Below are 14,183 nucleotides of genomic sequence, written 5' to 3'. Positions count from 1 at the left end.
TTTCATTCTAGAAACTAGCTGATGTTAGTATGTTACTGGCTCAGAGAGGCCATGAAAAAGCAACATACCTCATGCAACGCTTACAACAAAGATAACTGGTGAAAGAAAATTCTCTTGTGATTAAGAAAATCTTCCTGTGGAATCCATATTTTACACACACGGTCACTTATAGACCATAATGTATGTACACAGTCATTGGGATTTCTGTGAATCTTTAATTGAAAAGAATGATATTTGTGGCCTTCGTTGTTGCCCTAAAAGACGGTTACTCCAAACTAAGATACTCAAGCTTGTCTCTTAGAATACAATACTTTAAACAGATAACCTGTACCCTTAACATGGGGAGGAATTGGTCATATTGCAGATCAAAGATCGCAGATCTTGAAGTTGCTCCAACACCAGCGTTCTGATCTTTGAAGGTTTCTCCTCAAATCACAACCAGACTGCAAGAAAAATGTCAAAATCAACAAAGACAGTGGGAATTAAGGTTCATAAATTGGAAGGATGATCAAAAGTTTACAAGGAATGATACAAACCGGCAATCACAAATATTGTTACATATGGGACAAATGAATAGTTGCAATAAATGATAAAAACAGCTTTCAAGGCCCTTACAAGTTTTGACTAAATATTCCATGCTTAATAAAGACAGACTATGTGCTGACAAACAATACAAAATATGTATAACATTCTATGCAAGAATTCCAAATATATGTATATAAACACAAGAAACGATGGCTAATGATAACAGACCAAAATACACAGTTTGAAACTTGCAAGCATAGAGACCTGTGATCTACATGATCTATATCACAAATGCATGGTCTTTGTTGGTAGAATTACATAAGACAGTTAACCAATTACCGGAAGGAACATAGAAAATTTCCCATCTGTTAACATTTCCCCGCTAAAAAAATAATGAATAGGTATAATTAGTGTTCAAGGGTTCTCAGCATGTTAATAACTAGAAAAAATTATTCTAAACCAAATCTTACCAAAACAAACTTAAGAATTCAGCGGTTAACGCAGAGCATTGGGTTTATGAAGCCATAAAGCAGTAAATTGGTAAGGTACTCCTCAGAACTGTAGCACAACTGACAACAGATTCGTTGGTATTAATTGGGACAAACAGACAAAATACATGCTGAATGTAGAGTTGTTTCTTCAGTTATCACTAGCCATGGTAGATGAACAGAACAAGTTGTGACAGAGAGGGATTGCAAAGCGTTAGCAACAACGATGGTGGAACACTGATCCCAAAAGGCAGAGGTGGTAGTTTGATGCTAGAGATTGTAAAATCATCATTGAAAAAGGCAGAGGTGGTAGTTTCATGCTAGAGATTGTAAAATCATCATTGAAAAATTAAGTTAAGAAGAAATGACTTATGCTACAAGCAATGATATTTTCTGTAATTGGGTAAATTAACGAAACTTCACTTCATCGAGATAGTGACTCTTTTGATTCACCACTGAATCAGTACTTAGTTCAATGTTGGGTGTCTTTTCATATCACTAATTAAAGTTTCAAAGGGGAAGAAGGTGATAGAGCACAGCTCATGATGCTAACCTAATAGAATTAGGGCTTAAGATTATGCAGGCATCAAATTAAAGAACAAAGGTCAAAGTGATATACAATGTTGTTCCACAGGATGAATTTAACTCAAATCTGTGTCTAGACAGGATTGATAAGTTATTTGTTTTCTTGAATGTCACTTTTTTAGGTGTACAGTTTATAAAGTACAGTATTTCTCTGATGAGGACTCTAAGAGTTCTACCAATTACAAAAGCGGAGTCTCATAGAATCATCCAGAAGAAATCAGTTATCTATGACAATATTCTGCACCAAAACTGTTTCACATTTTTGACATTTCAACTCATGTAGAGCTTCAAATCAGCGGAAATAGAAATAAAAATTACAGCAACCCCTAAAAGAATTCAACATAAACAAATGACAATCAGCAAAAATCAACATAGAGAACAACATTTCAAACTCTCAAAAATAGATTATTAACTTCATGATTTTATATCACACAACCATTCTACGGTTACAAGGTTATGTAATAAAAATGATGGATTAAAACTTACATCAGCAATTCTATGAACGAACTGAGACAGCAGTCATCATGTGCATCAAATGAACCTGGACCTTTTATCTGCAGGCTTAAGAATTTGGAAAGAGCACATTAGGCTTTCATCCACGCTCATCATTGCACCAGCATTATCAAATTCGCCACAATAGTTTGGAGCGGAAAATATCGTAACAAGCTGTCTGTCAGCAAAAAACTCGTATCCATCTTCAACAACCTGAAAGAAGCATCATGGTCAGCTCTTTAGCTTACACACTCACAAACATAAAGAAGGAAGAAAATAGCAAATGTCCCTAACCTGATGGGCACGGCAAACAAGGTCCATATCATTTTTCATTAAAAAGTCAGAGACTCTATCTGGCCCAAAGGTGAATGAGACTCCTCGATCATTCATACCCCAGCCTTTGATATCCCTACCAGGATCTGACCAAAGTAAATCACAAAGCAAACCAGAATCTGGAACATCAGTTGGACGCTGTAAACTCCTAATTTGATTCAAATTTGTTAGATCAGGAGAAAGGCCACCATGCATGCACAATATTTTGTCATCTATCAAAGCAGCCACTGGTAGACAGTTGAAACAATCGGTAAAGGTTTTCCAAAGTCTCACATTGAACCTTCGTTTGCATTCATCATAAAATCCATAAATCCGATTAATAGAAGCACATTCATGATTCCCTCTCAAAAGAAAGAAGTTCTCAGGATATTTAATCTTATAGGCCAGCAAAAGGCATATTGTTTCTAGACTCTGCTTGCCACGATCAACATAGTCCCCCAGGAATAAATAATTAGCAGTAGGAGGGAAACCACCATATTCAAAAAGCCGCAGAAGATCAGAGTACTGCCCATGAATGTCACCTGAAAGAAGAAAAATAAGAATAACAGAGATTAAAAGATCTTTCTTAAAAAGTTAACACCAATTGTCAAAATTAGGAAGATATATTTCCAGAACGGATGTTTAAGAAGCATGAGAAATATTGAGCTGTATTCAATGTTTCCTCACTTTATATTGTTTTGATATAATTGCCACCTACGCCCACATAAATTGAAAGTGAAGTTTGTTCAACTAATACTTTTAAACAATTCCAATATGTGAACTAATAAGCCGTGCATTTCCAATATTTCTTTAGGCTGAGTTGCCTCACCTATTCATAATTGGAACTACCAAGTAGTACCAAACAAGATAGTTAGGATTAAACTGGATTCAACAAGATGAGCAATCATCTAGTCCTATGTACTTATAATGGAAGCAGTCACAACACTAAAAGGGATTCCTCACCATTGATTTTCATAAAAACTGGGTTCAGCTTTATAACAGTCGTCAAAGAACTTGAGGTTGCATTATCAAGCACCCAAAATTAGTTATCATATAGAAGCCATTGCAAAAAACCCATGTACATAGACAAAGAAGTAAAATGCAACAGACTGAAACACAATATATCTTAGGCAGGCAAGGATGATACTTGCATTATTGCATAGACTTGACAATTTCCAAAACACCAATATTATATAAAGGAAATGTAATTGAATAAGGTGATTGTGTACGAGCAGTTATTTTAACTCCTTTAAAGGGCATAAATTAATACATTGTGTCCTCCTACAAAGGGCAACCAGCTCATCAATTTTATCATCTAATCAAATTGATAGAAAATGAAAATTATCATGTTTACAGTGAAAATGAAAATTATCATGTTTACAGTAAAAATGTTCCAACAATCTTTTCTACCCTCCCAACTAAAGTGATTGTTCCAGCAAAGAACATTGGATGATAACAGTACCTTCACCTATTTTCTTTTCTTAACCTAATCGTGCAAGTCAAGATAAACATTTCTACATAATGCATTTTATTTTTCATTTCCTCATTTATAGTGTATTCTCCCATAATGCTAGGGCTCCTTACTTTTATGCGTTTATGGTTTCCACTTTAAACAATCAACAATCCGTAGAATAGTCCTTGATGATTAACATAAGTATCCCACTTTCCCCATTCGTTACTCTGCACTGCCAAACTTTTCCCCACCTAGGAGACTTTCCAGCCAACCCACGGCATCCGCAAGTAACTAAGAAAAAAGGAAGCGGCTAACCCAGTTTAAAACGATACTTGTACTTATTCTAGACTGCAGCTCCCACCCTATAGCATTAAAAACCTACTAAAATCTCAAAGATGCAATGCATCAAGAAGGTTACAATTTCCTATTATCAATCTCTCATCTAATTCAGATTATACGCATAGCAGAGTCAACCAATAGCTACTAAACTACATAATCACATCATTCAATCTCATTTTCAATTTACTCTAAACCATAATTAATCCCATATTTTCATCTTACCTCTAATAAATTTAAAATTTTAAAGAGAGAGACAGAGACCAATCGTACCAAGAACAACACGAAAAACATTATTTTCAAGTTAATGCAATTTAAGCAAGAAATGAATAGCACCCTCAATGCACCCCAAGGACAAACATAATCATCCCAAAAAAAAATTTCAAATTTCTCAGCTTTTCCCTCATTCAATCAAATCCCTAAAGAGAAAACAAACATTGCTTAAAAAATTTCAATTTTTCCCTTATCCAATCAAAATCCAAAGCACCCAAATCCAAAACGAATATACCCAAAACCCAAAACATGAATCTCCACCATTTTTCTATTGAAAAATCAAAATAATAATAATAATAATAATAAAGCTTACCACAGATCTTGATGGGAGCTTCAAGCTCAAGAAGATTAGGCTGTTGAAGAAATATTTCTCTTGAAACATTGCAAAGCTGACGGATCTCACCTTCCATCAGCTGCACTTGCTTCCCTGGCCTCCCTTGCTTAAACTCCAATAAACGACATATTATATCATCCAAAACAGCAGGCTCTATTGAAACAGATCCCATAATTTGGTCCAATAATCAATCTCTCCAATAAAAAAAAAACCCAAAATTCTTATCTTTTTTTCTTTTCTTTCCTTCTGGGTTTTTCGAAATGAGTTCGGTTTTGGGTTCTTTGAAAAGAAAGAGGCGGAGAAGAATGTGGCCTGGCTTTTCTTCTCTTTGCCTTTTTTTTTAATTATTTCTTGTGTGGAATAAAAGTATTGTAAATATATTAAATAATAAAATATTTTTTAAAATTTTTAAAGTAAAGCCGGTGATGACTGCAACTCCGATGTGGCGGAGAAGCCTATGATTTTCGTCAGAGTCGATAAATCCGCTCCCCTTTTTATAGACAAGATCAATAAATGTCATCGATTTTTACTTAAATTTCGAAAATGCCCCTCTTTTCTTTTTAATTTTTCTTTTAATAATAATTTTTTTCTTAATTATGATTCACGCTGAATATATATCAATTTATGATTTATAAAAGAAAATTAGAAAATCGAGTAATGCAAGACTAGAGAAAAATATAAATAATAAATAGTAATTTTTTTATCTTAAAAAAAATTGGGAAAATTTGATAACCATGAATTTAGGATCTAAACAAATTGAAGTGGTGTTATGGATAAAGACTGTAGCTTAGGTTTGGTTTCAGTTATGGCGAAGGCTTTGAAAACTTTGTTCAAATTTGTCGGCTATAGTATAGATATTAATATCCAAATTAAATAAACTTATTTTTTTTTCAAATCAAAACTATTATTCATTTCAATTTTAATATATGTTTGAGTTTACAAATTTTACAGGAGAATAAATATTTGGTTATTATAGATAAAATCGGTTTACTTCAATTATTTAGATTCGAGATATAAATGATGTTTTCGAAAATTAATGAATTTGAATTGTTTGGTCGGGTTATTAGAGTGAGAATTTTGTCAACTATGCCTTATTTTGTTAAATTTGATTATACTGACTAATGTAATGAAATATTTGATTTAAGTTTTCATTCCAATAAACGAGATAGTAACTTAAACAAAAGGATCAGAAAATATCTTGTTGGACAAAAATTTTTCTATGTAAAATATTTTATAGAAAAATTTAATATTTTTTGTTAATTGGATAAATTGTCAAAAATATTTTTTATTATTTAAATCATGTCATGAAAAATATTTTTCAAAATCATAGGTTATTTGAATGTTAAAATGATAAATATGCGATTGACTACAAAACAATAGTGTCATTTGGTATTTACATTAAAAATTAAGAATGAAAATAAAAATTGGGAAAATCAATTTTTATATTTTTTAAAGTATTTAACCATATATTATAATAAAAGGAAGTTTTAATTTAAAAAAAAAATTATCTCATCATTTTTTTTACCATAGTACTATAAAAATTTTAATATTTATCAATTGTATAAAATATTTAAAACCTATATTTATATATGTGTATCCATTAAAAGGTGATTATTGAAATATTTGTTGTTATAATTATTAGTAAGACTTATTTAATTTATAAATAAAAATATTAACTGTATTGAATGATTTTATTAAAATTTTTGTTTAAATTTTAATAATATTAAATAATTTAAATATTAATGTTAATATTTTAACTTAAAATTTTTTTAATGTTAAATATTAATATTTTTAAATATTTTAAATTAAATATTAATATTTATTAAATTTATTGTGTTAAGTTTAGTATAAGAGTAGTTGTTATATTTGTCGAAAAAAATTTTAGATCTCTCAAAAAGGATATAAGGTATTTTATGTAATCAATAAATATTTTTTTAATTTGTAAAATATTTTATATTTGAAATAATTTTTTGGACAATTATTTTTTTTTTTTGCAATAATAGAAAACGATATAAAAACTGAAAAGCTAAAAAAGAAAATTGGTTAATTTTCGTTTACTTCTTTCATCTTTTTATTTGACACAAGTGACCACAGTTTGGTCCGTAAAACCCCTTTGCCCAATCGCTATAGAGCACGTGGCCGTTAAACTTCATCCTATAAATGCTCGCGTTCCATCTTCTTTGGAACTGGGAAAGTGAAATAATTATTGGAACAAATTGAAGGCGAATTTCTTCTATGTTTTGTCGTCTTTTTAACGATGGCGGCCACCAAACCTGCCGTCTCTGGTGGGCTTTCATAAAAAATACATGGAAAGGGAAGTTCTAAAAAGAATCACAGTCTTTATATGTTTCCTTATAGCTATCCTTTTATATACTCTGACCTAAATCAATTCATGAAGTAAGGATCTCCTTTTGTTTTTTTTTTCATTCTTCCTTCAGCTCTGGGTCTCAGGTAAGTTTCATCAACTTTTACCTATTTTGTGCTCTCTTTTTTTGTGTGTGTTTCGGGTTTCTGATGGGATTTCCTGAAATGGGTATTTGATTTCTGGTGAAAATATGGTGTTTTTTTAATTCTTTTCATGCATTTGAATTGTAGTTAGGATCATAAAAGTTTTGTGCTGCCCATATGGGTTTATCTGGGGTTTGTGTTTATATGCTGAAACTATGAAACGTGAATGCTGTTAATAAGAGTGAGTTGAGGTTCAGAGGCATCAGAAAAGTAAATATTGGGCAGGATTTAGGACTAAAAGCAACAATTCACCTTTGGAATCTTGGCTAGCTATGTTTGAAAAATGAAGACTGCATAAAGAGAGGAATTGATAGGCCTCTGCAGTGGTTCTATCGCTATATTATGGTACTTCAAAAGGTGTGGCTTGAGGAGGATTTGAAGGGTGAGAATAGATCAGCATGGCTGATCCCTTATGCCTTTGCAGGTGGATCTTGATATTCATAGATTTTTCAGTTAGCTTGTGAGGTATTATATGCCTTTTCATTGGGAAGAGATATGGGATGATTTATATTAAATCTTAAATTGCTCGGTCCTGTTTATTTAAAAGTTTTGGTTGTGCTTGAAGCCTGCAGCAATTGTCCATCTGCTCCTACTTTAAAAACTACTACTATTTCATGAAAAATTACAAGCTAAGTCACCATGGCTTTATAATTTAAATTTGCCAAACTTATGTAATTGATCTCATGCTCAAAGCGTTTATTGATGCCCTTGACCATGGTAATTTAATTGATCAAACATGGCCATTTCTAGCCTAACCTCTTGAACTCCTGATCTGGCAGTTTGATTGAAATTGTGGGTTCTGTATAAAGGTCTTACTCTCTCATCTTGTTTGTTTGTTTGACTTTATTAATGATCCTGTTGTCCAGGCAGATGGAATATGATGCAGTCTCCATTTCGAGATCTCAGGATCAGAAGAGCATTGAGATGCCAATGGTATCTGAAGGAAGTAATATCATTTCAATGCCACCAGACTCACAATGCTGCTCTGTTTGTGCCTTTTCCAGGCAAGAAAACACTACTTTGGAATCAAAGCAACGACGGAAGTCAGCAACCAAACTTTCTGGGCTCATTGTGTTCTATCTTATGGTTATGGTGGTAGAGATTACTGGTGGAGTAAAAGCCAACAGTCTTGCAGTTATCACGGATGCTGCCCACTTGCTCACTGATGTTGCTGGATTCTCCATATCTCTTTTTACAGTCTGGGCTTCCGCATGGAAGGCAACCTCATACCAATCTTTTGGATACAATCGTCTTGAAGTCCTGGGTGCTTTTTTTTCTGTGCAGCTCATATGGCTTATATCTGCACTCTTAATTTATGAAGCACTTGACAGAATTCTCCACAAAAATGGAAAGGTAAATGGGGCACTCATGTTTGCAATTGCTGCATTTGGATTTATTATAAACTTAGTTATGGTCCTTTGGCTGGGTCATGATCACACTCTTGATGGTTGTGGGGACACACATCATCATCATCACCACCACCATCACCATCATCATGACCGTGAGGGAGGGAAACCTTGTGATTCAGCTGAAGAAGAGGAGACTAGTCTGGTGCCAAGAACTCCAGAGAAGGCCAAGATATTGAACATTAATCTCCAAGGAGCTTACTTGCATGTCATGGCTGACCTAATTCAATCTGTTGGGGTGATGATTGCTGGAGCTGTTATATGGATGAAACCACACTGGTTGGCGGTCGATCTTCTCTGTACTCTTGTCTTCTCTACTTTTGCTCTGACTGCCACTCTACCCATGCTTAGAGATATATTTGGCATATTGATGGAAAAGACACCGAAGGACATTAACATTGATACACTCGAAAGTGGTATCAAGGGTATCAAGGGAGTCCAAAACATTCACGACCTCCATGTATGGGCTATAACCGTTGGGAAACTTGTATTGTCCTGCCATGTGGTAGCTGAGCCGGCAGCCAGCTCTAATGAAATTCTTAGCAAGATCAGGGATTACTGTGAAAAAACATACAAAATTTATCACATTACTATACAAATCGAATAGTCTTTTACTAGTTTCTCAACAAATCTTGGTAACCGATACCTTTATATTTACTTCTCTATACTCTGTGTTGAGAATGTAGATTAAAAAACATACCAGATTCTTGAGTTTTGCTGTTTCTTCAGCATAAGTGGTATATTATCGCGTCCGATGGCTTGGAGCAACCAGACTTGGTTGTCCTGCAATGTGCATGCGTATCGGCTATTTGGTTTGATTCCCCATCAGCCTTTCTGTCAAGGATATTGGATAGAACGTTCTGAGATGGTTACGCCCCATTTGTACCTGCACATATCAATCACGAAGCAACCTCCATGGTGCCCATTTTTTTTTTGGTCAGACAGCCACCAAGTTTATGGGGCTTTAAATACCCTTTTCTTTTGTGGCCCTTTTAGATTCATTTGAACGAGTCAATTCAGACAAGGTAACCTGCGGACGAGATTCACCAGCTACTCAATTGAGACCAGGTCAATCAGTTCTCACAACCATGAAAGTTGAAATAAGCCATACATTGTCCTAACAGACAGACCCAGCCCTGAAGAAAAATATGAGGGAGAGTAAGTCTTAGAAGGGGACACGCTTTTATTACAAGTTAGTGAGTTAATCACATAAAACAAATTAAGCTTCTTTGTTTGTAATAGCAACTTCCCACCGAACCTTTCCAACTTCCACTTTTTCAGGGAAACATGTTGAGAGATGAGCAGAAGGAAAAGCAGGTCTTTTCCATCCTACAAACACCAATATGGTTGTTTAAAATATCACAAGCTTCCTTATCACAACTCATTTAAGTAAAAATAAGTATTCTACATGTGTCTCTCTCAGCCAAAAATTGAAAAAGGGTGGGGAAAAAAGAAAAGAAAAGGGAGAAATAAAAGAGAAAAAAAAAACGAAAAGGCCTGCTTGCTAGCAAATATTTTCCCTTCCTAAAATATAACCTATCACTTTTTTAAGTGGAACAGCATCCTTTCTTAGTGTTCCCAGATGCATCAGCAACATTTATGGTGGTTCCTTGGCCAGGAATTGTAGTACTAGCAGCTGCTTCTTGTGCTGCCAACGCCTTTTTGCTTATGATATGGTAGATCTCATTCAATATAGTTTGGAATGCCTTCTCGACGTTGGTTGCTTCCAGTGCTGACGTCTCAAGAAACGAAAGACCTTCCTTCTCAGCCAGAGCATGACCATCCTCCTCAGAGACGGCTCTGAGATGATTCAAGTCCGATTTATTTCCAGCCATCATGATGACAATGTTGGAATCCGCATGGTCCCTCAACTCACGCAGCCACCTTTGAACATTATCAAAGGTTTGCCTCTTGGTTATGTCATAGACAAGAAGTGCACCAACAGCTCCTCTGTAGTAAGCACTAGTGATAGCCCGATATCTCTCCTGACCTGCCGTATCCCATATCTGTGCCTTAACAGTCTTTCCCTCCACCTATTTCATTAGAAAAAAAAAAGAAAGAAAAAGAAAGAAATTAGTGGTAGAACACAAACCAACAATTTACCAAACTGCATTACCAATACCATGATTACTAATGATAAAGGGTCAAAGAAGGTTCTAATACATTGAATATGACAGGCTGGCAAGAGCAAGAAAGTGTTCTTCTTGCAGCCTCAAACACTCAATTATTATATCATGGACCCATAAACAACAACAATATACTCCCTATTATTAAAAATGGGAACAAAACAGCACTATACAGCTTGGATTAATAAATAACTTCCTTTTCAATTCAATAAAATAATCTGCCAACAGAGGGGTAAAAAAAAACAGACGGTTGTTTTCTCACAAACACAAAAGCCTTCTAGTCCTTCGAGCCTAGTAGCCTGATAAATAATATAAAAGCACGAAAAGACTTTGAATTGATCAACCCTCAACATTTGTGACATGTAGAATTTGTTACTCAAAATAGAGATGGAACAATCATCTCAAACTCAACTATATGATTTCAAGATTTAAGAGGAAATGACGCGAAAGCCCCTTCGATGATCATCACTACCTAACCATTTCTTTCTTAGCTCACTACACATCATTCAAAATGAACTTCCATGCTAAAACCATATAATTATCTAATAATCAACATAAGATTTCACGGTCAACTTAAATCATGCAAGATTTCCCGACACTAAATCAGATCAGAAGTGTTCAAACACACTTGAAAACATGAAAAGTGAAGAGAATTTTCAGGTAAAAGTACAGAAACTTCGAGAACCATTATACTTTCAACAGAAAATAAACAAAACAACAAAGAGCAAGTTGATTGAAAAGATGGAAAAACCTGGAGAGTTCTGGTAGCGAACTCGACGCCGATAGTGGATTTAGATTCCAAACAGAACTCGTTTCTGGTGAACCGAGAGAGAATATTCGATTTTCCAACTCCAGAATCGCCAATCAACACGATCTTGAAAAGGTAATCGTACTCGTGATCTACTCTATGCGCCATTTCCCCCTCTCTCTCTCTCACTATGTCTTATCTCTTCTCTCTCAAACCTGCAAGATCCAAAAATCAACGATCAAAAAAAATGAAAAAAAAAAAAACAGAGAGAGAGATCTGGAAGCGACTGGACTTACCCGAAGCGGATAGATCGAGAAGAGAAAATTCTGAAAAAGGAAAATTGATAATTTTGGCGTAATTATACTGAAAAATTCAAAAGAAATAAAATAAAGGAAAGAGGAAAAAAGGAGTTATGAAATGAGAGGAAACGGAAAAAACGATGGCGATTGGAGAGAGGTGGAGAAGGGGACCGAGGGGGGGCTTTTGATTTTGATTTTTGAAACCGACCAGAATAAATATATAGATTTTCCTTTTCTTATTACGGTTTTTGGTTTTTTGGTGGGAGGAGGATTCAAAACGGTGTCGTCAAATGGCATTTTTGTTAAAAGGACAGTTTGGAAAGGTCGAAATAATCAGAGCAGGCAGGCGGGCGATTCGCCAGTGCCAGTGGATGTATGTTACCGTGTCACCCCAACGTCCGATCCCCGCAATTGTTCCTTTTATTTGAGCTTCAATCCGGTGCGGTCAGATCTACTCTCTTTCAACATTTTCTAAATAGCTTTTTATTCTCAATGCCGTTAGATCTAACATAGTCGGTTCCAATATGTTGATCAAATAGTATTTGGTCAACGCTGAAAGATCGGTGCTCTGCATGTCATCATGTCACTTGCATAAATTTTTTATATTTGTTTCATTTCATTCATGGGTTATTTAAATCATGTGATGAATGGCATTAAGATTCTTTTGTCATTTCATTAAAAATTTATAAATTATTTAAAAAATTCAAGTAAAAGTTTTTTATTGTATTTAATTAATATTTTATATTTTAATTTTAAATTAAATAAGTTTTATGACTAACCATTGATTAAGCATTATTAATCAAAATATAATTTATTATTTTTTATGTATGGTACTAATATGACATGTCAACATGTTATATTAAATAGTACTCTAGTATGTTAATGTGTCATGGTGACATGTCCATATGAACTTTTGACCTTCCATGTTATAGTCACGTAAGTATAAAAATAATAAGTGTTATTTTGATTAATAATATTTAATTAATTATTAATTATAAAAACTTATATATTAGTCTAAAATAAAAAATACAAGTGTTTAATTGAATATAATAAAAAATAAAAATGTATTTGATTTTTTAAAAATACTTTAACAACTTTTTAAAGTATTTATAAAAAATTATTATATTAATAACTATTTAATCAATAATCCTAATATTTTTTATTTGATCTTAAAAGCTACTTGTAATCACAATTAATGAAATGATGTTGACACATAAGTATAAAGTTTAAAGAGCTAACTTAATTTTCATTGATGTAAGCATGCATCTATTTGCGTGATAATCCACGAAATTAATACCATAATTAGAAGCTAATAATATTATGCTTCTAGTTTCAAATAACAAGTTAATTTCATCACTCACATATGGGAAGGCCTTTCTTAAAGGCAACTACAATCAGAATAAACTTACATATTAGCTAAAATCTAATATTTCAACATAAACTTTTATTAGTATCTTTTTTTTATTTCAATTTGGAGTTTTATAATGAGAATAACCATTTTTTATTTGATATTCAAATTCAAAATTTAGAGATTGAAAATATTGACTTTTAATTTTCTTATTATTAATTTAAGAAAACCTTTCAAATTTGTATTCTCCCATCACTTAGCTCATCTTTGATAAAATTGACATAATTTGGACCAATATATATTCCAATTTAATATTATTTTTATATAAAAAATGATTTGAGGACATTTTTATATATTTTTAATGAATTTAAGGCAACATAAATCATACCTCAATTTGAACTTACAATTTTGCAATAGATTGACACGTGGCATCAAACTCAATTATTTTTAATGAGTAATTCCAAGAGTGGTTGATGACATATAATTTCAACAATTTTTAATTCAAAAGTATTCAAGACTTATTATAAACTCTAAAAATCTTGAAATATTATAAAATATAATTGGATTTTCAAATAACGTGACATAAAACCTAAATGATTTTATAGAAAATCCAAAATATCAAAATATAACAAAAGCAATTAATTTGCAACTTTGGATCATGGAGATACTACTAATTAATTAAACAAAATAAATATGGAAGTATCATCATTTCATGATAATGATGAATGATGAGCATAGAACACAATAGGCACCACACAAGATGCTAGGGGTGAGCATTGGTCGGTTCGATCGGTTTTCGGTCGGTTTTGACGAAAAATTGATTAAAAATTTTTGGGATATAACCGACCGAACCGTCATAGTATAAAATCGGTTTCGGTCGGTTTTTTTGAATGTCGGTTTCAGTCGGTTTCGGTCGGTTTCGATCGGTTTCTTATGACTGGGAGGGGGGC

At 33.3% G+C, this 14,183-nt stretch overlaps 3 protein-coding genes across 3 annotated transcripts; 1 reads left to right on the top strand and 2 right to left on the bottom strand.

The window, feature by feature from the left end:
• Positions 1 to 99: 99 nt before the first annotated feature.
• LOC110412203 (serine/threonine-protein phosphatase PP1 isozyme 2) lies at positions 100 to 5,268 on the bottom strand. Its single transcript, XM_021422711.2, has 4 exons — positions 4,778 to 5,268; positions 2,385 to 2,944; positions 2,085 to 2,303; positions 100 to 443 (listed from the first exon to the last, which is right to left on the bottom strand). The coding sequence occupies exons 1-3, from the start codon at positions 4,968 to 4,970 to the stop codon at positions 2,130 to 2,132; spliced, it is 927 nt and encodes a 308-aa protein (XP_021278386.1). The 5' UTR covers positions 4,971 to 5,268; the 3' UTR covers positions 100 to 443; positions 2,085 to 2,129.
• A 1,724-nt stretch (positions 5,269 to 6,992) lies between these two features.
• Positions 6,993 to 9,905, top strand: MTPB1 (metal tolerance protein B1). The gene is made up of 2 exons (XM_021423786.2): positions 6,993 to 7,249; positions 8,173 to 9,905. Exon 2 carries the CDS (start codon positions 8,177 to 8,179, stop codon positions 9,317 to 9,319), a length of 1,143 nt encoding a protein of 380 aa, XP_021279461.1. The 5' UTR covers positions 6,993 to 7,249; positions 8,173 to 8,176; the 3' UTR covers positions 9,320 to 9,905.
• A 134-nt stretch (positions 9,906 to 10,039) lies between these two features.
• On the bottom strand, positions 10,040 to 12,081 carry LOC110413065 (ras-related protein Rab11C). The gene is made up of 3 exons (XM_021423787.1): positions 11,883 to 12,081; positions 11,590 to 11,801; positions 10,040 to 10,745 (listed from the first exon to the last, which is right to left on the bottom strand). Exons 2-3 carry the CDS (start codon positions 11,752 to 11,754, stop codon positions 10,260 to 10,262), a joined length of 651 nt encoding a protein of 216 aa, XP_021279462.1. The 5' UTR covers positions 11,755 to 11,801; positions 11,883 to 12,081; the 3' UTR covers positions 10,040 to 10,259.
• Positions 12,082 to 14,183: the final 2,102 nt, after the last annotated feature.

The sequence above is a fragment of the Theobroma umbraticum genome, unplaced genomic scaffold, assembly GCF_002168275.2.
Source record: "Theobroma umbraticum cultivar Fairchild unplaced genomic scaffold, ASM216827v3 scaffold_95.0, whole genome shotgun sequence".
In the NCBI taxonomy this organism is placed as follows: domain Eukaryota; kingdom Viridiplantae; phylum Streptophyta; class Magnoliopsida; order Malvales; family Malvaceae; genus Theobroma; species Theobroma umbraticum.
This window is presented reverse-complemented; position numbering and strand designations above follow the sequence as displayed.

Bases quoted from the DNA above. Each gene is read 5' to 3' on its own strand.
- LOC110413065 (XM_021423787.1), bottom strand. From the start codon at position 11,754: ATGGCGCATAGAGTAGATCACGAGTACGATTACCTTTTCAAGATCGTG. The intron at 10,746-11,589 runs GTTTTTCCATCT...CTAATGAAATAG, and splicing joins TCGCTACCAGAACTCTCCAG to GTGGAGGGAAAGACTGTTAA.
- MTPB1 (XM_021423786.2), top strand. From the start codon at position 8,177: ATGGAATATGATGCAGTCTCCATTTCGAGATCTCAGGATCAGAAGAGC.
- LOC110412203 (XM_021422711.2), bottom strand. From the start codon at position 4,970: ATGGGATCTGTTTCAATAGAGCCTGCTGTTTTGGATGATATAATATGT. The intron at 2,945-4,777 runs GTAAGCTTTATT...TTCTTCTTTCAG, and splicing joins AGCTCCCATCAAGATCTGTG to GTGACATTCATGGGCAGTAC. The intron at 2,304-2,384 runs GTTAGGGACATT...TGCTTCTTTCAG, and splicing joins TTGTTTGCCGTGCCCATCAG to GTTGTTGAAGATGGATACGA.